This window comes from Vipera berus (assembly GCF_964194415.1).
Source record: "Vipera berus genome assembly, chromosome: 16".
NCBI classification, from domain to species: Eukaryota; Metazoa; Chordata; class Lepidosauria; order Squamata; family Viperidae; genus Vipera; species Vipera berus.
In genome coordinates this window covers 5,607,431-5,630,465 of record NC_138219.1, presented here as the reverse complement: position 1 = coordinate 5,630,465, position 23,035 = coordinate 5,607,431, and the positions used below count along the sequence as shown (strand labels likewise).

Genomic DNA, 23,035 nt, shown 5'->3' with positions numbered 1-23,035 from the left:
GAACGCTGTAACTGTCATAAGTGCAAGCCAGTTGCCAAGGGTCTAAATTTTGATCACGTGACCCCGGGGATGCCGCAACGGTCGTAGGTGCGGGGAAAAAAAACAAAAGTTGCAAAAGGGGATCATGTGACCCTGGGACACTAGCAACCGTCATAAATGTGAGTCGTCAAGCATCCAATTGTAAACCACATGACCCTGGGGATGCTGCAATGGGCATCAGTGTGGGAAATGGTCATCCGTCCCTTTTTTCAACGCTGTTGTAACTTCCAACAGTCACTATGTGAGCTTTTGGAAGTCGACTACCTGTATGTATTTTTCTTTATCTTGGCTGTCCTCACTGAAAGGGTCTTGGGGACCCCCAGGCAACCTCAAACCACACTTGGAGAACCCTAGCCTTATCCTAGCACAGCTCCGCTACAATCATTCTAGCAGGGGACCAGATTTATTTTGACAATTGTCTGCCACCTTCCGGCTTGAAATGATAGCTCTTGCCAAGCTTAACGAGGCTGAAAGGGCCACTTAAAGCAGGAAAACGCTATTTAATGACCTCACTGTCCTGCCTGGAGCCAAACAGCCACAGCAGCAGCACTTAAAACACGCATGGGAGTGCAATTGTCATATAGCTCAGAGGTTCCCAACCTTTTGGGCACCAGGGACCAGTTCCGTGGAGAGAGGTTTTTCCACAGACTGGAGAGTGTGTTGTTTTGTGTGTTGCCTGCATCCTGCAGATGGAGCTTTGCTTGTTTGTGCAGACCGGTTGCTGCCATGACACAGCCCGATACCAGTCCACAGCCTGTGGGTTGTGGACCCCTGATATAGCTAATAAAGCTTCCAGAGAGAGCTGGTTGGAAAAAGGAGATAATACATCAATTGAACATGGTATTGTACCACCATCTTATCTCTCTCTCTTTCTTTTTTTAAAGTATAGGTAGTCCTCGATTTACAACAGTTCATTTAGGGACCTAAGTTGCAACGGCACTGGAAAAAGTGACTTACAACCAGTTTTTACACACATGACCATTTAGTATCTGTATCCCCATGGTCATGTGATTTACATTTGGATGCTTTTATTATTAAAGTTTTTATTAATTCTTTTCCATACATACAATAACAATTTTTCAACCAATGTGCTGTCTGAGTTTACATTCACTAATACATATTTAATTCCTAATCCTTTATTGTTTCCTCTAGCCATGGATAAAATAAGTCCCAAGTTTGGTAATATTCCGTTCCTTCTTCGTCTTTCAGTCTCATAGTCAATCTGTCCATCTCTGCACATTCTAGTATTTTTTTTTATTATTTCTTCATCTGATGGTATTCCTTCATTTTTCCAATATTGCGCAAATAAGATTCTTGCCACTGTTGTGACGTGCAAAATCAAACAATTGTTTGTTGGCCTTCTCTGGCATTATACCTAATAATAAAAGTTCAGGTTTAAAATCTACATTTGGATGCTTAGCAACGGGTTCATATTTATGACGGTTGCCATGTCTCGGGGTCATTTAAAATGCTTGGTATTTTTGTTTTCCAGGCCAGGGTTCTTCAAACCTGACCCTTTTATGACTTGTGGACTTCAACTCCCAGAATTCCTCAGTCAGCGTGCCTGGCTGAGGAATTCTGGGAGTTGAAGTTCACAAGTCATAAAAGGGCCAGGTTTGAAGAACCCTGTTCTAGGCACATATATGTAAGGGCAGTAGAGGACCTTTTTTTTTTTACTCTTTCTTCAAATAGTACAAAATATTAAATCGAAAATTCAATTCTTTATCAAGCAACGTTGATTTCCCGACACTTCTTACGCATGCGCCCTCGATTGCGGACGCGTCGCATGCGCAACACATGTAAATGGATTTTTTTTTTTGTGGACGGCCACTCTGCCTCTTTTGCGCCTGCGCGTCCTTTGCGCCTGCCAGCTCCCGCAGCGGGAAGAGCGTGGGAGTCGTTGCCTCTCTCTTCCTGGAGCGTGAGGACGGGTTGGGGCCAGTACGCATGCGCTGTCTTCTAACCTGATCGAAAGGTTTCATGGAGAGCGGTCGCCGGAGTCAGCGCGAACGGGCACTCGGCGCATGCGTCCTCGCGTGCTTCGCGGCTACAGGCGGCAGAGGGCAAGATGGCGGCGGTGGTACAGAATGTGGTAAAGCTGTGAGTGGAACTGTCCCTCTTTCCCCCCCCCTTTCCTCCCTTTTGCTTGCAATGGTACAACCCGAACCTTGGCGAAGTCGGCGCAGGAGGGTTGTTGGGGAAGAGTCCATTCCGCTCGCGGGGGTGTTCCTGACGGGATAATGGAAGGAGAGGGCTTAGCTATTGAATCCCTTATTTTTTTTCTCCTCTGCTCATTGCTTAGGACTGAAGCGATATCTTTAAAAAGTGGGTTATTCTCCCACTCCGTCCGACAAAATCTTCCGGGCGGAGTATATAAATATATATATATGTGTTTGAGGGGAGCGGCAAGAAAGCAAAAGTATCCCCCACCTTAAAGTTTCAGAAGTGAGGTACGTGAGGGGGAAAAATAAACCCGTCCGGCCACCTCAAGATGCCTTTTAAAGATAGGGAGGAGCTTTTTAAAAAGAAAAAAAAACCCTTTTTAAAAAAAAAAATCCCCGAACCCCAATTATAAAGCTTCTGAGGGGACAGAGAAAAATCCCCCCTCCCCAACAAAAAAAAGGCTTGAATGAAACACAGTAGATGGTGAGAGGAACTTGTGGAGGCGGGGAAAAAAATCCTTTAATACGTGTATATAACCGTGTAGGTTTCTGAGGGGAAAACTGGGGGGGGGGGAAGCAAAGAGAAAAAGGGGGAAAATGAGAGGTTTAAGTTTTAGGGAGCATCTTCTCCAGCTTGGTAGTTGGATCACAACTCCCATCATCCCAAGCCAGCCCTTGCTGTCTGTCTTCCTGGCAAACTTCACAAGGAAAGTAAGTGTCTGGGGGGGGGGGGAAATAATCAAATTTGGGGTTAGCTTTTTGGAGGAAATCAGCCATCCCTCTCCCCCCCCCAAAAAAAGGTCAAAATCCTGAATTTCTTTTCTAGGCACCCCACAAAATGGGAAAATAAAAGAGGGGTGGTGGGTTTTTTCCCTGTTTTTTTTCTTTTTTTTAAGAAGGTACACAGCTTTAGAGGAAAGAAGCCAAGGGTCGGAGAAGAAAAAAGTGCAGCCTTTGGAAAAAAAGGAGATTCTCTCTGCAAAGGGTGAAAAGAGGAGCCTTTTTTAAGAAAAAAATTATTGGGGTTCATACAGGGGGTCCTCGACTTATGACCACAATTGAGCCCCAAATTTCTGTTAAGTGAGAAGCTTGTTAGGCCCCATTTTATGACTTTTCTTGCCACCCTTGTTAAGGGAAACGTAGTTGGTAAGTTAGTAACCCGGTTGTTAAGTCGATCGGGTTTCCCCATTGACTTTGCTTGTCAGGAGGTCGCAAAAGGGGATCACGCGGCCCCGGGACACAGCAACCGTCGTAAGTATGAGTCAGTTGTCAAACGGCTGAACTTTAATCATGGGGATGCTGCAGAGGTCGTAACTTTGAAAAAACGGCCATAAGTCACCATTGTAACTTTGGACAGCCCCTAAACGAACGGTTGTAAGGCAAGGACTACCTGTAGTACAGGTAATCCTCTTTTTTATGACCACAACGGAGCCCAAAATTTCCATTGCTGAGCCGGTTAAGTAAATTTTGCCCCGTTTTATGACCTTTCTTGCCACCGTTGTTAAGTCAATTACCGCAGTTGTTCAGTTAGTCCCAAGTAAATCTGGCTTCCCCATTGACAACGCTGCTAACTTAACATCGGATTATTTTTTTTGCATTGACGACAGATGGAAATGTAGCCATCTTTTTCCCTTTCGCTTTTAGAGTTAGATGATGCTGGGAGGGGGGCGGGGAACGTGAATGAGAATCCAGATAGACATAACAACACTAAACCTAGCGTGAGAATCAAGGTTATTGAGCCCAGAGCTGATAAAGAATTGGCGGGCTGGAGAAGAAGCCTTCGCTTCAAGCTAATTGGGGAATGTAATTTATGACTGTTAATTGGAGGAGGGAACTGTGCTTTAATATTAGGTGCCCAGGGGAGGGGAAATCAGTTTTTGGCTTCGATTATGTGAGTGCCGATATTATGCTACTCGAATAAAAGATCCTTTAAGGATCTTTATGCCTCGAAGTTCTTTGGAAGAGTTGCATGACATTGACTTTGCTTGTCAGAAGGTCGCTGCTTTCCGATGAAAAAGTGTTATGCAAGTTGTGTTGCAAGAGTATAGGGGATGAGGAAGGCAGGATATAGAAAAACCTAACCCATGAAACGGGTGGACTGGATATATTTCAGAGAAATAAAAACTTGCCATGTGGAAGGAGATGGGACAAGGTTGGAGGGCAGCGTTTTAACCATGGAAAGATGTGTAGAATAGATGCATTTTGGCCTCAGGAGAAGAATTGAAAAAAAATGTCAGAATCCTAGACTTAGTGGAGGTTTGGGCAATCTTCCTACTCAAGTTATTTTTGAATGCTGTGAAGAATTGCAGTAGAGATGGTTAAACCAGGAGCTTCGTGTTTGATCCCAAATTTCAGAACAAAACTGTGCTATCTATTTGTTGAAGAAATTATGTGTCCTGAACCAAGGTCATTTTTTAATGTTGATTTGTGTTTCTAAATTTGTTTAGGCTGTTTCAATAGATGTTTTATTATCAAGACTGAATATAAAACACTGTAAACATAGTGGGATTCTCATTTAACTACTTATTTTTCTCTCCTTCTCTTTGGTTTCCTTCCCAGTCGGCAAAGTTGTAACATCATTTTCTTCCAAGCAAGTTGCATTGTTTTCTATACCCTCCTTTAGCTTTTTTAGTGGTTTTTTTAAAACATTGAAATTACTATAATTATAGACTGTTCAATTAGAGAGACTTTGTTGCTGCTGCCCCACCGGTTTTTTAAGAACCAGGGAAAAATGCAAGCTGTGTACTCTTAGATATTTCTGCATTCTTTTATCTTGGAAGTTTCCATCTAAGCCTCTGCTGTTGGATTTATTGAATAGAATTGGGCATTTTCTTTCTTCAGTGAATTTACTAGATTGAAAGACAGTTGCTGTGTATAAAATACCAGCTTCACAGGTGCTTCTTTTGTTCTGAAAAGAAAAGCTTAAATCCGTGCTTATAATTTGAATTTCAAACCAGCCTCTTCGCATTTAATTATGACAATATCTGCGAAGGACCGGCTGTGGGAATGAAATACAATATTTGCAATCTGTCAAAAGATCTATCCTGCTAGGGATGGTTTCTTGTAATGCTTAGGAAATGAGATCATCCATCTATAGTTTCCTGGATTAAATGGAGGCAGGCTCATCATCGAGACTAAGCGATAATGTGATATGCTTACAGTCAAGTGAATAAAGATATTATAGCTTCAACAATAAATCTTTTTTAAAAAAATTAGCTTTATGTTACGTACATACCTATTTAGGGCCTTCCAAGGAAGTAATTCAGGCAGGGATACACAATCGGAATCCCCAAGGCTGAACGCAGATTCTCCCAAAAGCTGGCGCTGGTTTGTACTTTTCAATGTGAAAGAGAAAATTACAGAAGGGTCAGGGCCAGCCTGCCACATTCAACTGAGTTGTAATTATTAAATGAAACCAAGCAACAATTTTGCTGAATTTTACTTCCAAACTGTCCCTTTATACCAAAACGTTCTCAGAACAAAACAAAAAACCCACGCAAACCCTTGTACTACAGAAAGACCTTTTGATTCATGATGTCCATCCCAATCTTTTGTCCCAGCCTTGGTGAACAGTACTACAAGGATGCAATGGAGCAGTGCCATAATTACAACGCCCGACTGTGTGCCGAGAGGAGCATTCGATTACCGTTCCTGGATTCGCAGACAGGGGTGGCACAGAGCAATTGCTACATTTGGATGGAGAAGCGGCACAGGGGACCAGGTGAGGCATCAGAACGTCATGTGTAAACCTGGGCTCTACCCAGGGTGTCAATTACGTGGTCAGTTTCAGGCAGCAGCTTCCATGTATATATTATATATATTTGAACTATGGTGCTGGAGAACTCGGACTGCAAGGCGATCAAACCGGTCAGTCCTAGAGGAGATCCACCCTGACTGCTCTTGAGAAGGCCAGATCCTGAAGTTGAAACTCAAATCCTTTGGCCACCTAATGAGAAGGAAGGATTCACCGGAGAAGAGCCTCATGCTGGGAAAGGTTGAGGGCAAGAGAAGAAGAAGGGGACGACAGAGAAGGAGGTGGCTAGATGGAGTCACTGAAGCTGGAGGCGTGAGCCTAAATGGACTCCAGAAGATGGTAGAGGACAGGAAGGCCTGGAGGAACGTTGTCCATGGGGTCGCGAGGGGTCAGACACGACTTCACAACTAACTACAACAACATATTTGTGGCATCATTGACATCAGTGTGTGAATTACTGCTGGTATAGACTAAAAATGCTCTTTTATTTATTAAATTTATATGCTGCCCATCTCACTATCAAGTAACTCTGGCAAACTTAATGATTCCTGCAAAGAGAGCTGCCAGAAGTGTTCAATACCCCAAACCGGAAGAGTTTGCCATAAACTTTGCTTAACTTTATGTGTAAAAGTTTTTTACACACACACATACACATACACACACACACTTACTTACTTACTTACTTACTTACTTACTTTCCCCAGAACTTTATACATAAGTAGAATAATGAAACCTCCTTTGATTTTTTTCTGTTGTTGGAAGGTTTGGCATCTGGCCAGCTCTATTCCTATCCAGCTCGACGCTGGCGGAAAAAACGCCGTTCTCATCCACCCGAGGATCCAAGACTTTCTTTTCCTACCGTTAAACCAGGTTTGCCTTGTCTGTATTATACAATGTTTTAAATTTCTACCTTTACAGATGAATCATAACACAGCTTTCACCTGGTAGAAGTGATTGTTCAGGCATACATTACAGAATTTGTAATTGCCCAGGCATTTTCCGGGATAATTTTGGAATCTGCCCCATCTCAGGTGGAGGGGCTGTCTGAGGACGAGAACTGTGTAGTTCTAAATCAGCCATAGAAAAGTATCTTGGTATCCTGTTACTTGTATACTAATGGACCAGCAGGACAGCCAGACATTTAAAAAAATGTCAGATTGCAACTAACAATTCCATGGAGATCAACATTAAAGGTGGCAGAAGAGATCATATCATTCTTGAGTTAGGACCTAATAGATTTCTGCATTGGCCTGCGATGCCTGTCACGACTTTTCTTAGGTTATTTGGCCAAGTTAATGGGAGTTTAGATTGAGAAGTCCTTGGTGCTCTCTGAGCTGGGTTGTTTTCTTGCAGGCGTTTCATGACCCAAACTAGGTAATAGCAGTGCCCCGTGTACTAGCCCTGATGATGTTACCTAGTTTGGGTCATGAAACGTCTGCAAGAAAACAAATCAAGTTCAGAAAGCGCCAAGGACCCTTTTATCTCAACCCTTGAGTTGCGAACGTTATCTTTGTTGGTAAAAATTTAGATTCTTTGTCTTAACGACCTTAAGACAATGAAATCTCTGTTTTTGTCAGACACTGAGCAGGCCCTAAAGAAAGAAGGCTTAATCTCTCAAGATGGCAGCAGTTTGGAGGCCCTCTTAAGGACAGACCCCCTTGAGAAACGCAGCTTGCCTGACCCTCGAAACGATGAAGACAGCCTCAGCGAGTTCCCGGTTGCCAATAGCCGCACCCGGAAGGTAGGGTAGAGAATGGCAGCCTGTGGTAAAATAAGACATCTTTCCTTTGAAAGATGCTCCTTGATAGAACATACTGTTCTTCTGTCCCTTCCCTTCCCTCTGTTAGTTCTTCCTTCCTTCCTTTCCTACCCTACCCTACCCTATCCTTCCTGTCTATCCTTCCTCCCTTCTTTCTTATTGCCACCCAACTCAACAAGTGGCTCTGGCCAGCAAGGAAAATTAAAAGTAAAATAAAATAAAAAAACAACCCAAGCATAATAATACAAAGCTGCCGAGAATAAATCATTTGTATTTTAATTTATTAACTTTATATCCCCCTGTCAGGTGGCTCTCGTGTCTCAAGGTGAGGGTTGTATAGCAACCACTCTCGGGCCTCTTCGCCTTGAGAATAGTGTCATGGATCTCCAGTTGGGAGAAGGTTTAGAAATGGATCGTTCCTTTCTGTGTCCTGTTGACTGGGATCCTGTAGAGAAACCAGAGCTTGTTTTTAGACTCCTTTACCCTTGCTTCATGCTGATCATTAAAGTTCACTGCAAAGAGATACAGAGCTCTTGGCCAAGGGTTGTGCCATTGAGCCAGTAGGTGGAATAAGGAAAAACACAGCTTATAAACAGTTGGTTCCATCATATATTTGCGAGAGCATGATTAAAAAAAAAAGAGAGATGTAGTGGTAATATCCTGGGTCCTATTTAAGTCCTCTGTTTTATCATTCAGGTTGTACCCGCCTTTGGATTCAGAATCGGCATTGAGAATGGTCCCTGGTTGAGCAAGAACATTGTTCTTAGCATTTGTCCTGCATAATTGCAGAGCCTCTTGGTTTTTTGCGCTGCGATTGCCTAGTTCTTACAGCGAAGCTGTCGATGCGTGACAAGACAAGGGGGATTGTTTATCAGTCAGCTTGTCACAGAACCTGACACCCACAGAGCTATGATTTAGCAGGAATATTCCTTGGAGAAACCAAACATCCTTCCCTCACAGCTTTTTTTGCATCCTTTCCTTTCTGTTTCAGCGAATTCTGGAACCTGATGATTTCTTGGATGATCTGGATGATGAGGACTACGAGGAAGACACCCCAAAACGACGAGGCAAAGGAAAGGCCAAGGTACGGGTTAATGTGCCCCCCCCCCCATCCTCTTTGAAACTTTCCTCTTGTTTCAGATTTTGTGGGCTCATTGAATTTTACAATAGGCTTCTCTAATGCAGAGTAAGGAGTGCATCTGGGCAATTTAGGCAAGGGGATAGCTAAAGTGTCCCAAAAGGTGCTGAGAAGGCAGGTATTTTGAGTAGAAGCCATTGGCTGGATGCAGGTGTCATTCCGAGCGCATATAAATCAAATTGTGAGTATCTTGGTGTCATGGTTCCGACAGATAAAACTTCCAAAGAACTTTTGAGGCATCGTTTACCTTAAAGAAGGGATGCGGTGGCTCAATGGGTTAGGGCGCTGAGCCTGTCAGAAGGTCGGCAGTTTGGCGGGTCGAATCCCGAGTGCCGCCTAATAGAGTGAGCGCCTGTTACTCGTCCCACCTTCTGCCAACCTAGCAGTTCGAAAGCACATAAAAATGCAAGTAGAAAAATAGGGACCACTGCGGTGGGAAGGTCACAGCGTTCCGTGCGCCTTTGGCGTCCAGTCATGCCGGCCACATGACCACGGAGACGTCCTCGGACAAGCGCTGGCTCTTCGGCTTTGAAACGGAGATGAGCACCGGCCCCTAGAGTCGGAAACGACTAGCACGCATGTGCGGGGGAACCTTTACCTTTACCTTTACCTTTACCTTAAAGGATCTTTAAGGTACATAATCGAAGCCAAAAACTGAATTCCCCTCCCCTGGGCACCTAGTATCAAAGCACAATTCCCTCCTCCAATTAACAGTCATAAATCACATTCCCCAATTAGCTTAAAGCGAAATAACCTTGATTCTCAGGCTAAGTTTTGTGTTGTTATGTCTAGCTGGGCTCTCATTCACATCCCCCCCATCCCAGCATCATCTAACTCTAAAAGCGAAAGGGAAAAAGATGGCTACATTTCCATCTGTTGTCAATGCAAAAAAAACATCCCACGTCAGCAGCCTTGACACTTTGGTTAATCTAAGATGCTGTTAACCTGCCATCTGAAAAAGATCTTAAAAGGGGCTTAGAGAAATGAATAAATACTCATTTTAAGATGGTTACAAATATCTTTCACTGGGTGGCAGCATCGCTCTACATATTTTCCTAATTTGATTAGCAGAATGAACCGAACCTCCATGCAGGTAGTCCTCACTTAGCGCTAACTGGGAACCGACAACACTTGCTACTAAGCAAAGTGGTCGCTACGTGAGGAAAACTCAGGACCATAACACTGCTTGTCAACAGTGTCATGCTTCACTTCTGCTTGTTTGAACTGCAGGAATAGAACAGCCATATTTGAGATTTAAAATCTTGAAACCCAGCCATCTTGAATTTCACTTTTTTCCCCCGAACCAGAAAGAAAGCATACTCTTCATCTGCCATCAGTTAGTTAGTTAGTTAGTTTGTTTGTTTTAAATTAATTTCCTTATAGGGTAAAGGAGTTGGGAGTGCTCGGAAAAAGTTGGATGCTGCCATTTTGGAAGACAGAGACAAACCTTACGCCTGTGACAGTGAGTAAGAAGGCGAGCCGTGTTATAGGAAACAGCTGCTTGATTTTACTGGTGTACATAGTCTGGGAACAGCTCCTGGTGTTAGGGTGGGGTTGTGTGACAATGCCCTGGTGGGGGTTTCTGGGGAAGATGTGCCACAGGCTGGCTACACCCACCTCCTCTTACTTGGCCCCTTGTTAATCCTGCACTGTGCCAGGGGCTGTTTGGGGAGAGCTGAAGTGCGTCATTTATCACACCGGGTGAAGGGGATGACGTTTCTTTACCCAACGTCAGAAAAATGGCAGCGTTTTTCCCCGTTTTGCCTGACGGGGAGTTCAGTGAGAGGCAGAGACACGCAGCATTGGCCACCTTCTCTGCTGCCGGACGTCGGCTCCCTAAGAGAGCACCTGGGAAGCAGATTCACTTGGCATTCTCGGTTGGGATCGTCGCTGTTCCTTTCTCTGTCCCTAAGTAGTGGAATTCTGGGAAAAGTTCCAACCCATTTCTCCCGGCGGATCCTGGGATCGCACAGGAAGGAATTCTCTTTCGCTGTTGGAATCGTGGTTTTTGCACTTCACCATTGCAGAACCCCAGAGTTGCGCTGCACAGTGTTTTCCTTTGGTTCCACATTTCACAACTTTTTGACCTTTGACCCGGCACACCGATCTGCAAAAAAAAATAAAAAAAAATCCCCATGAAACCTTAGTGATTTAATGGAAAAGTTGGGAGAGAAGGGTGATTGGCAAGACCTTTCCAAAGGGCAAATCCTGAGTTTTTGAAATTGCTTTTCTTTCTCTCCTCCTTTACTCTCCTGTAAGAATTTTTATACTACCCCCTCATAATTTGAAATAACACCAGCGAGCTTTTGTTTTCCTCTCCTCCTTTTTAATCGCTCTGTATAGCTGACTTGTGTGCATGTTATGTGCCTGACCTTATCGACTGCCTTCACCTTTCTCTCATTCTCTTTCTGTATTTCAGATAGTTACAAACAAAAGCATACCTCGAAACCTCCTGACCGAGGTATTCCATTCTTCTCTGTCTTGCTGTTTAATTTCCTCTTGACCTTGTTCTTCTGAAATGTTAGTTTTAAAAACTCTTTTTTTTTCCTTTCCTTTTTTTTTTTAAAAGAAAAAGTGGGTCTTCTCAAGCAGAGTGCCAAAAATCCCTCCCTTCCGATGATACCTACTTTGGTTTTATGTATGTGACATACCGAGGGGGGGAAACATGCCTTTGGGCAGGTGCAGTGTGTGTTTGGGAAAGATAACAAATTCTTTTGAAGTGTGGTGGTGAATGTCGACTTGAGAATGCAACATTTTCATCTCGGTGGAGAGGAGGATAGATTTGAGATAGTGTCAAGCTGGGCAAAGTATAGGGCCAAAGAGAAAATGGTTTCTGGGGAATTCTGGGAGTTGACGTCCACATGTCTTAAAAGAAACACCGTTGTATAGCCTAACTGGCTGTGGCAAATCCCCAGCATCATTCGAATCAGCTGCATTTCCAAATCTGCTCTGTGAGATGTCGGATGTGGGAAGGCTTGGGTTTACTTTCGCTGTTGCTGGGATCTGTAAATTCTGTTTAATATACCAATGATCTTAATTGGCATTAAGAGAGAGGATTGTTTTTCTCCCGGCCTCTTCCCTTGCTGGGCCCATGCCCCATGGAGTGGGGGGGGAGCACCTCAGTTGGGACTTTGCCTTCTCCCGCTGAGAAGACTTGTTAGCACAGGAATGGGGCAAAAGGTCTTCAGATTTTTGTAAATTCTGTTAATAATAGCCCAAAGTTTGAGTCTTCGGTATTCATTCCCTTCATTAGGCGACCTCTGAGCTATTTGCTGGACAGCTCGTTTCTCCCTCGGCAACCGAGGTGATCCTAGATAATCTGTTGGATTCCCTCGATGCTTTCAGCAAAAATGGCGATGCTCAATACTGGTCGACTCTGGGTGTATGAGGGACGCGGTGGCTCAGTGGGTTAGGACGCTGAGCCTGTCGATCAGAAGGTCGGCAGTTTGGCGGGTCGAATCCCGAGTGCCGCGTAGCAGAGTGAGCGCCTGTTACTCGTCCCAGCTTCTGCCAACCTAGCAGTTCGAAAGCACGTAAAAGTGCAAGTAGAAAAATAGCGACCACTCCGGTGGGAAGGTAACAGCGTTCCGTGCGCTTTTGGCGTCTAGTCATGCTGGCCACATGACCACGGAGACGTCCTCGGACAAGCGCCGGCTCTTCGGCTTTGAAACGGAGATGAGCACCGGCCCCTAGAGTCAGAAACGACTAGCACGCATGTGCGGGGGAACCTTTATCTTTACCTGGGTGTATAACCGGTCCTGCTGACTCTCTCCCTAACAAAGAAAGACACTTCTAAGCCTGAATTCAACTGTAGATAATGATGGGAGACCATCCTTGATCACAGAAACGCAATAATCGGGATCCGTTCCCCTTCTGCCTTTGCTTCTCTTCTGGGGGAAGTAAATGTGTAAGTTTGAAGGAGAAGGGTTAGGGTTTTCCTTTCCCACTAGCGGAAAGTTCTGAGTCAGAACTTTTTCCATATCCATTTTGGTTGCTACCTGTAGTAGCTGCATAGAGCAGGGCCTGCTAGCTCAGGTTCTTACTTAATCAGCTGGGTTTACACAATCCTTAGAGGGCTGTGACTTTTTTCCTCTTGGCAGATTAGATTTCCAGTTTTTGGACACACACACACTCGTGTGCATACAGAAACACACACATGTATGAGACCTGCATAGCTCAAAGGATTTGAAAAGGATTTGTTTCTTTTTATCCTCCCCTCCCCTTCCACCAGCTTCTCTACTGCTTCCTTCTAAATATGGTCTGTTCTCTTGTTTCTGGCCTGAGCTGTTTCCAGATTTAGGACATATTGTTTGGTGGATTAATTTTAGCCGCCAAGCAGAGGATGGATTATTCCTTCTCCTTCCCTTGACTCTGAATGCGTTCCTGGCACACACTAAAGCTAGGAAACAGTTTTGTCAGGTCTTCTGTCTTCCAAGAATTTGCGGAGAATGGCAGCGAGGTGGGTACATTCTGTCAAGGGAAGATAAGAGCAGCTAAATCCTCTTTCTGTAGAGCAGGCATTTTCCAAACTTGGCAATTTTTAAGACTTGTGTACTTCAAACTCCCAGAATTCATGGCATGGGTTGGCTGAGGAATTCTGGGTGTTGGAAGTCCACGAGGCTTAAAAGTTGCAGAGTTTGGAGATCCCTGCTGTAAATAGTTGCGGACTCGCTGATGCTGCTATCACTCCTTGGATGGCCTTGATGATGGATGATGGAGAATTGTAATTCAGCAGTACGAGGCAGGCATATTCCTAACCTTTTAATCCCTGAATTCCACTAACACTCACCTTTCCTTTTAGGATCAGAGTCAAAAGAGGGATTGTGTTGGTTTATCCCTTCCTTTTATCAAAGCAGGGAGCTAGTTTTAGAGCATTATCTAAAGAATCTGCTGGGTGGAAAAGAGGGAATTATTTTCCCGTGTGGCTGGCATTGAAATCGCAGCTAAGGCTAAAATGCATTAACCAGCGTTTAGCTTTCGCAAGGTCATTTGCCAGGCTGGGCTTAAACTGGCACAAACGCTGTACGTCAGAAAGCACAAGGCTGTAAACAGAAGCACAGGAGGCGGCTTCGTGTTCCAAGCACCACGCGAGCCAAAATTGGTCATAGGGAAGAGAACAAAAAAAAAAAGAATCAGGGGCAAATTGAAAAATGGTGCAAGTCTTTTTAACTGTGAGAAGTCAGGGACACAGGCTTAATTGCAATAAAAGTCTGGAAACGGGGATATTGATGCAAAAGAACGTACAGGGAAGGGCTGGATTTGGGAAGGGAAGTGGCAAATCAGGGTCATACCTGGGATTTGGGAGGAACGGAGTAAAGGGTGGAGTCTTGTGTAAACATGATTTTTTTGTTCCCCCCAAGACACATTATCTTGCACATGTAGAAGGGCAGAAAAATGTTCCCCCCCCCAAGAACGCTTCTGATATATTCTCGCACCCCTTGCAAAAGTTTGAAATAACGGCAACGAATTATGCATGTACACTATAATTTTGAAAGGCCAAGTTTTCGCGCCCCTTTTTGGGGAACCCCCTACCTTAAGACAAGGTTACAGGCAGAGCCTGGGTGTAGTTGAAGGTGTTGGGTTCTGCTCTGAGAAGAGAGAACAGGTCACCCTGCTACCAGCTCTGTAGGCACCCCTTCTGCTCTGTAGCAGTAGTCCTCTACTTACAACCTTAACAGCCCGGATTTATAGTCGTTAAGTCGCTGTGGTAGTCATTCGAAGCATCGGGTGGGGGGCGGGGACTGGATTCAAAGTTAGCGATCGCTTGTAACAACAGTCGTTGAGCGAACGTGAACAGTTATTTATTTATTTATTTATTTATTTATTTATTTGATTTCTATACCGCCCTTCTCCTCAAGGGACTCAGGGCGGTTCACAGGGCATATATAAATAGCAGTACAAAAATTAAAAGAAAATTAAACCAATGCCCAATTAAAATACAACAATGATAGAATAATAAAAAACAATTAAAAAACCCATATACCCCTATCAGGCCAGACCAGCTAATTCAAATAAATGGGTCTTCAGCCCGCGACGGAAGGATCGAAGGTCCGATGCCGTCCGGAGCTCAACCGGCAGTTGGTTCCATAATGCCGGAGCACCCACAGAGAAGGCCCTCCCCCTGGGGGCCACCAGTCGACATTCCCTGACCGGAGGCACCCTGAGGAGGCCCTCTCTGTGGGCACGCACAGGGCGGAGGGGAGTTGACGCCGGCAGCAGGTGGTCCACGAGGTATCCCGGACCCATGCCATGTAAGGACTTAAAGATCATAACCAAGACCTTGTTAAGCGAATCCATTTTCCCCAGTAGCCCACCCCCACCCCCTTTTTGGGCGTTGGGGGTGGGGCTGGAAACCAGAAGAAAAACTGAAAACCCAGCAAAAAAAAAAGTCACAATCGCAGTTGCGTGATGGTAGGAGGCTGCAAAAGCCGGTTGCCGAAATGCGGCCAAAACGTGATCGTGTGACGGCAGGCTGGGGTGTGCAGCTGTCGTAACTCCAAAAGCAGCTCGTCGGTAGCTCTGGAGAGGCCTGTCGTCACTTGGTTGGCAAATTGAGTATCTGTTTGGGGCAGGGGTAGGCAACCTTGGCCCCTTCATGACTGGTGGACTTCAACTCCCAGAATTCCTGAGCCAGCCTGGCTCAGCTTGGAAACCTCTCCCTTTCCCCTCAGCGTGGCTGGCTGAGGAATTCTGGGAGTTGAAGTCCACGAGTCCTAAAAGAGCCAAGGTTGCCTACCCCTGGTTTTCGGGAAGCAGGCAATGTGCTGTGGGGTGGCCTTTGGGTGAAGCATAGCCCACCGGTGGGATCTGCTGAGAAGGGACGTGGGAGGGTGCTCCTTTTACCGCCGGCTTGCCTCTCAGTGTTCCCTTCTCATCCTCTCCCGGTCAGTCTGTGGGAAACGCTACAAGAATCGTCCTGGCCTGAGCTACCACTACGCTCACTGTCACTTGGCGGAAGAGGAAGGCGAGGAGAAGGAGGACTCTGAGCCTCCCACGCCCGTCTCACAGAGATCAGAGGAGCAGAAAAGTAAGTTGCGGGGAGCTTCGGCCCCCTCCCTTCCACCTGCTGTTGAGTCGGGCGCCTGTTTTCTACGCTGCTGTCCAGCCTGGTCCCCGCGAATCAGGCCGGGACCTTTCTTTGGCCCTGCTGGTCCTTGCATAATGGAGATGGCGGAGCACAGTCTTGCTGTCAGGCTGCATTTGTCCCCACCGTCACACCCACTCCCTCTTTCCTTCCTTCCCCAACTCCTTGCTGGGGCTCTTTGCTTGGAATCCCCCGTAGCTGCCAAACTCGGAAAGGCCTCGAGCTCCGTTGTGCTCATCGGTGGCAACCTTCTTCCTCCTAAAGCCAGTTTCCTCCACCCTTCCATCTTCAGAGCCGGTCGTGGTGCCCCACACCTCCCAACCGCGAGAACCTCCAGACAGGCTACAATGACCCGCCGCAGTTAGAAACGGGCTTAGCTATAGCGGTTTGAAACTTAAGCGGCAGCTGGAGGGAGCTGCCCCAAGGTGACTTTCCAAGGTTAATTAAAAAAAAAAGAAAGAAATAATTTGCAACGAGTGCCGGTGTTAGGAAACCTTCTGATCCCAAGTTGGGTTTCTGATCTCTCTCAAAGTTTTCCGGGCAGTATTTGCCCATTTTGGGAGGTGTGTGTGTGTGTTTGTGTGTGTTTTTGTCATGGGATTTATCTGGGCTGCTAAACAGGACATGCCCCTGCTGTGCTTTGAAAGACAAATCCCTTCTACTCCCACAGCCAAGAAGGGTCCTGATGGTTTGGCCCTGCCCAATAATTACTGCGACTTTTGTCTGGGAGACTCGAAGATCAACAAGAAGACGGGTCAACCCGAAGAGCTGGTTTCGTGCTCGGACTGTGGGCGATCAGGTACGCCGAGCCCTTGGGGACCCTTGAGAAAAGGACTTGGGGGGCCCCATCTTTTGCCTTAGCTGTCCACCTGCCAATAGCTCACCTGCCTTTCCTAGGGTGGCCTGGCCTGTCTGAATGCTGCTTCTTTCTCTCACCTCTCCAGGGCACCCATCGTGCTTGCAGTTCACCCCGGTCATGATGGCTGCCGTGAAGACCTACCGCTGGCAGTGTATTGAGTGCAAGTGCTGTAACATCTGCGGGACCTCTGAGAACGACGTGAGTGTGCTTTTTCCCTCTCCCTTCTCGTCCCCAATGGCTGATCCGGTTCAAGTTGGAATTTAATCTCCTTAAGTTATGCCACCTTCTTCCTTTGGGGGATACCCCCTCCCCTTTCTCCTTTGAACTTGACCTCTCCCCCTCTTGGTACCGGATCCTTCGAAGCCTGCTTCTTGTGATGGATCCTCCCGGAAACCAAGATTAGATCTGAATTTGAATCACAAAAATTTGGATTGCTCGTTTCAAAATGTATACCAAAGCCCACTCCTTTCACCTCACTCTGGAGAACTCACTTTTCTGGGTTTTTGTGGCACGTAAAATCATAAATTGAGTGGCTAGATTCATGCTGGGCTACTAAAAATCAACCCAGTTTTGGATGTCGGAGGATTGAGTGCAGCTGCATCATTTGCTTCCGGGTGAAGATTGTGCTATGAACCTGGCCAGGGTTACTTGGAGCTTTTTTGGCGGGGAAAAAAACAAAAAAAACCCTCTTAAATTGAAAACAGTTGCCTTGAACTCAAAACAGGTTCTTCGACCCTCACCTGCCCAGTCCCAACTCTGCTCTGACCATTCTGGAGAGCCTTCCAAGTGTGGGGTCTTTTGCATGCTGGGAAATGTCACGCTTTTGGGTTCATCAAAAGAAAGAAAGTGCTTAAGACCTCTGGATGCAGTTTCCTCCAGCCCAAAATGAAGTGGGCTTAAGCAGTATTCTCCTTCCTTGTCTTCTCCCTGTCTTCCTCAGGACCAGCTGCTGTTCTGTGACGATTGTGACCGTGGTTATCACATGTACTGCCTCACTCCACCTATGTCAGAACCTCCGGAAGGTGAGTGCTGTTCTGGTCCCCTTCTGGTCCCTCCCCACCTTTCACCTGGCTGAGATTTTGGAGTTGTGAAGGGTCTGTGCAGCCCACAGTTTTAATAAGCAACCGGCTTCCTTCGCCTTGATCTTCTTCCTTCCCTCCTCGGGCTGCCCAGGATGAAATTAGTGGTCCAGCTCATCAGAAAGACCCAGGTTATGGCCCACTGCTCTGGCTCCTCCTCTTTTTTAAAAATCAAAATGTGAAGACACCTTGGGGTTGCAGGTTAGAGGCCTGTTCCACGAAGGGTCTCTCTCTCGGTGCCTGTCGTGCTTCAAGGTGAAATGGCCAGCACCCGACTGCTATGTAACAAACAAAACATTTTAAAGCCCCAAATCTTGTTCTAGCCTCCAACTTAACGAGAAGATGCCCAGAGTCATCTTATTGGAGGAATGGCAGCATATAAATTAAAATAGAATGCAAGAAAGGGAGGGAAGGAGGAAGGAATTTAAAAAAGGAAGGAAGGAATAGGAAGGAAGGAAGGAAGGAAAGGAATTTGAAAAGGTAAGGAAAGAAGAAATTTTAAAAGGGAAGGAAGTTCAAAATTAGCACAAATGTGCGTGTGTGTGCATGCACGCACATACACACACACACAGGCAAAAGCTGCCATCGTTTAAAAGTTGCCAACCCTTCCTGTATCGTGACAAGGCAAAATGGTGGCTTGTAGCAAGCTGCCTTGTTTCCAGAGCAAGAGCTGACTCGGGCCTTTGGGAGGATCCATTCAGCTCCTGTTAACTTCAAACAGTCCGTGTCATTTTTACATCACAAGAGGATCACACTCGGTCTGTGACGGCTCTAGTTAAATTAAGAGAGGCAGAGAAAGTCTTTCTCTCTGTGTGTTTTTTCTTCTCTTGCAACTGGCCTTCTAACGAGGGGACTCGCACAACGAGGGCATTCGCACAACCAGACGGGCTCCATTGCAGAGGCCCACAGGATGGGAGCCCAATGCATTGTCCCACTTAGACGTTCCTAGAATTAATCTTTACATCTCCAGTTAAACATTAGTCGGAGGAGGCAACGACCTCTGCCCGAGAATCTGACCTGTCGATGCCACCCTGGCAGTAATGATTTCCTCACCTCAAAGAGAGTCCCAAACCGGCTTACTCGCTATTTCCTGACCGTGAGGACGATTAATCAGTGGAACAGCTTACCACTTGGAACTCTGGGGTGCTCCATCACCGGAGGTTTTCAAGACAAAACTGGGGTTGTCTGGGCTGGTATAAGGACTCCTGTCTTGGCCAGCGGGTTGGACTAGAGCAGGGCTAGGCAACCTGGGCTCTTTTGTGACTCGTGGACTTCAACTCCCAGAATTCCCGAGCCGGCCATGCTGAAGGGAAGAAAGGGAGAGGTTTCCAAGCTGAGCCATGCTGGCTCAGGAATTCTGGGAGTTGAAGTCCACGAGTCACAAAAGAGCCCAGGTTGCCTACCCCTGGACTAAAAGACCTCCAAGGTCCCTTCCAGGCCAATGGACTCTATGATTTACCATCCAGAAGCTTCAGATCTGACCTGAGAAAACCTAAAAGGAATGGGAATAAGCAGAGAAAGAGGCCTGAGTCACAATTACAGGTCCTCCTCGACTTTACAACAGTTTTGTTTAGTGACCGAAGTTAACGGCACTGAAAGAAAGCGACTTACGACCCCTTTTCACACTTGACGGCCGTTGCAGCATCCCCACGGTCACGTGATTGAGATTCAGGCGCTCGACAGCCGACTCGCATTTACGACGGTTCACGTGCTCCCCCTTTTGCAACCTTCCGACAAGCCGAGTCAGATCCGCTTAACAAAACCCTGCCACCAGCTCAACACCCGCAGTGACTCCCTTAACAAACCCTGGCGAGACAAAAGTCGTAAAATGGGGCCAGAGTCACTGGGGGGTGGGTGGGGAAGGAAGTTTGCCAGCAGAGAAACATTGGGCTTGATTACGGTCGGAAATCGAGAACTGTTATATGCACACAGCCTTTTTTTTATTATTATTATTTTTTTTTACCGTCGTCGCTAGCTTGAACAGTAAAATGCTTTCTTCCCTTACAGGCAGCTGGAGTTGCCATCTCTGCCTGGATTTGCTGAAGGAGAAAGCCTCGATCTTCCAGAACCAGAACGCCTCCTGAAATTGCTTCTCCGTCTCGGAAAAGAACCTTTTTCGCTTGTCCAGTCTTTCTCTTGGGGTTTTAATCTTCCTCCTGCCGCCGCCGCCTCCTCCCACTTTGGGTCAGTGTCTCCCTTATTGGTTGGATCACACGTCCGCACACACGCGTGCACACGCAGACACATCCCTGCCTCTCTGCCTCTCCTTCTGTCAGTCCCCCCCTCCCCCCCACGCCTTCTCCCTGGCAGCTGGGGCTTTGAATCCCTTCTCTCCCCCTTAACCCTCAGCTAAGGATTTGGAGACCCCTTTTCTCAAATAAATAAATAAAAAATCCAGCATCCATGATAGGCTGAGGAACACCCCAAGGTTTTGGGCTAATCCCCCAGCTTGAGGGCTCTGTGCGAGCCAGAACGAAAGAAAGAAAACCTATTAAATGGGGGGGGGTTGCTGGTTTTTCCATCCGCTTCCTTCTTTTTCGGCCCCGTCGCGGTGGTCTGGGCACCCCCCCCAGTGACCCCAAAGCTTCTAAACTCCCGCTTGTTCATGCCTGCAAGAAACTTTTCTTTCACCACCAACAGCGACGTGGTTTCAAAGGGGCACCACAGCAGCCTTTGAGAGGTTCGCAGGTGGCACGGGAACCCAAACCAAAGGCATCCCCAAGGCTCCGGCGCAAGCAAGCACCGACGGCAAAGTAACTCGGTTTGCCTCGTTCAAAAAAAAAAACAACCACACAAAACGGTCATCTCAGATTTTGCCAAATCGGGGCCGTGTCTTGGGCGAGTTGAGGAAAACCCCGCTCGGTTTAGATCCGGGGAAAGAGTGTCATCCATCGCTTCGTCCTCTTCATTTCCTAAATTCCTAAAGTCTGGGTACCCCATCCCACACCCATCGATCCCTGCGATGGTGGATTTCAAGATGGCTTTCTGCCCCCCCCCCCCGGGAGGTCCCGTTCGTTGCGTGTGTCTGTGTGCGCGAGCGTTTAAACCCGCATCGGGCTTTTTAACGCCCTGGCGTTACATCTCTTCGTTCGGGGAGCCTGTGTGGAAGGCTTCAAGGCTGCTGTTTCTTTTGTCTTCAGGAAAGAAGCTGAAGGTTGTTCGGAGTTGGGCAACGTTTGGGTGGGTGCTGACTCTATAAAGCAGGGCTGCCCAGCCTTGGCAACTTTTTAAGACCTGTGGACCTCAACTCCCAGAATTCCCCAAGTGCTAGCTGGCTGGAGAATTCTGGTAATTGAAGCCCACGAGTCTTAGCTTTGCTGGGGAATTCTGGGAATCGAAGTCCACAAGTCTTGGGACTGTCACGGTTGGACACCCCTGCTCTAAAGCTTCGGGCTCACTCAAATAAGTTGCTTTAAAATTTCTTCTTCGAGTCTCCATCTCGCCAGAGGCCTAGAGTCAGCCATGTCTCTTCCACTAGCTTTTTCTTCAACTCCGCTGCTTCCTGGTCCGGTGGGAGTCGGGGAGCTGAGCTGAGCTTCTCTTGCAGCTTCTCTTTCCGTGTTTTTCCTCCCCTTTGCCCCCAATTCGAGGATTTGGTCTTGCCAACAAGGGATGCTTGCTTGCTTTCTTTTATTTTTATTTTTTAGAAAAAACCTCAGTCCCCGTTCCTTTTCCTCCCTCCCCTCCAGTGGCAAAGTTTTCTGCAAGATCCCGCTTGCAGAAGGAGAGGCATTTTCCCCCCGGAATAGGGTTTTTGTGTAATATTATACTTGTAATGTGCCTGATTTTTCTAAGATTGTCTTTAAAACCTACCTCCGACATTGCCCTTTCACACACATCCTTCCGCGTCCTCTCCAAAGGCTTCTTCGCGTCCTCCACCTGAGTCCCCTTATCTTTGCCGAAAGTGAGGGGAGACTCAGGACTGCCAAAGCAAATGGGGTCCCCCCCCTCTCTCTCTCTGAGGTGGGGGCGACAATCCAGTCTGCACAAGTGATGGAATTTGTTGACTTGATGCAAACTTGAATTTTGCAAAGGCCGGCGGTGTCTTTCTCCTGGATTCTCCTTACCTGGCTTGGCAGGAGAAGTCAGCCTTTTCGACACGGTGCCTCCTACCTAGGACGATGGGCGTCCAGCCAATAGTGGGAAGGACAGAGTTTGGGTCCCAGTGGGATAGCTTTGGCCCACGGAAAGCCAGGAACAAAGTGACCCGGTGGAAGCTTTGATCCAGTCACCTTCCCTGCCTGCTCAGTCCTTCAAGAGGACTTGAAGCTTGAAGACTAAAAAAGTCTTCCCTTGCGGTCTCGGGAACTCAGTAGGTCTCTCGAGTCACGCGTAGGGGAGAGAGAGCTATTATTTGTGCACTTAACTTGGATCTGGATTCCCTTTTAGCTGTGACCTTTTTAAAAACGTTACTTTAACTCTTTTTCTCTCTCCCCATACCCCGGGGAGATGGGGGGGGGCTGGCTGTCAGCCCCTCCCCCCTTGCACCAAACAAAGGGAGAAAGTTGTAGAAATGTTCCTTGGGTGGGTGTTAACGTGTCTCATCCCCAGCCCGGGTTGTTAGGTCCTCATTTGAAGCATCACACCTGTGTCTTAAAAAATAATAATAATAATACCCAAATAAAAAAAAACCAAAATGGCTTCTTGGAACTGGTTTTATGGTGGCCTGGCTCTCCGGGTTCGGGGAATCGTGTGTGAATCTGTTTAGTGCTGCGACATTGTGTGTGTGTGTGTGTGTGTGTGGGGTGTTTCCACGCTCAGGTTAGTTCTGTCGGTTTGCAGGGGGTGGGAGGTGGGACGGGCTGTGATACCTCATTTTCTTCTCGTGACACCCGCAAATAGTTGTGCAGCTTCGCACCTCCTCTGCACTGACTCCTGATACTTCCCCCCCCCCACGCCCCACCCCAACTAGAACCTGTTCCTGGTTGCTTGATTGTTCTCCTTTCCAAGTAATTTGATTTGTGCACCTTTTAATTGCATAGGTTTGGAATTGGGGCTTTCTTTCCACAAAAAAGTAAACATCGAAGACTTCCCATACCCTCCCGCCCCGTCTTTTATTGCAGTAGAAGCTGAAAGATATTTTGGCTCCCTCCCTCCAGTTTTATCTCAAGGCTGTGTAATAAGCACTAGCTAATAAATATTGCCTTTATTTACTCCTGTG

The 23,035-nt window shown here is 46.7% G+C and overlaps 1 protein-coding gene across 3 annotated transcripts; it reads left to right on the top strand.

Moving 5' to 3' along the window:
• The first annotated feature begins 1,694 nt into the window (after nucleotides 1-1,694).
• Nucleotides 1,695-23,012, top strand: DPF2 (double PHD fingers 2). 3 transcript variants are annotated; one of them, XM_081341005.1, is made up of 12 exons: nucleotides 1,695-2,139; nucleotides 5,762-5,922; nucleotides 6,718-6,825; nucleotides 7,533-7,696; nucleotides 8,706-8,798; nucleotides 10,236-10,314; nucleotides 11,272-11,313; nucleotides 15,742-15,879; nucleotides 16,607-16,735; nucleotides 16,881-16,993; nucleotides 17,736-17,817; nucleotides 19,882-23,012. In XM_081341005.1, the coding sequence occupies exons 1-12, from the start codon at nucleotides 2,108-2,110 to the stop codon at nucleotides 19,956-19,958; spliced, it is 1,218 nt and encodes a 405-aa protein (XP_081197131.1). In that variant the 5' UTR covers nucleotides 1,695-2,107; the 3' UTR covers nucleotides 19,959-23,012. The 3 variants fall into 3 exon arrangements, with proteins under 3 accessions (XP_081197131.1, XP_081197132.1, XP_081197133.1); XM_081341007.1 differs by lacking the exon at nucleotides 1,695-2,139 and adding an exon at nucleotides 2,235-3,452; XM_081341006.1 differs by lacking the exon at nucleotides 11,272-11,313.
• The last annotated feature ends 23 nt before the right edge of the window (nucleotides 23,013-23,035 follow it).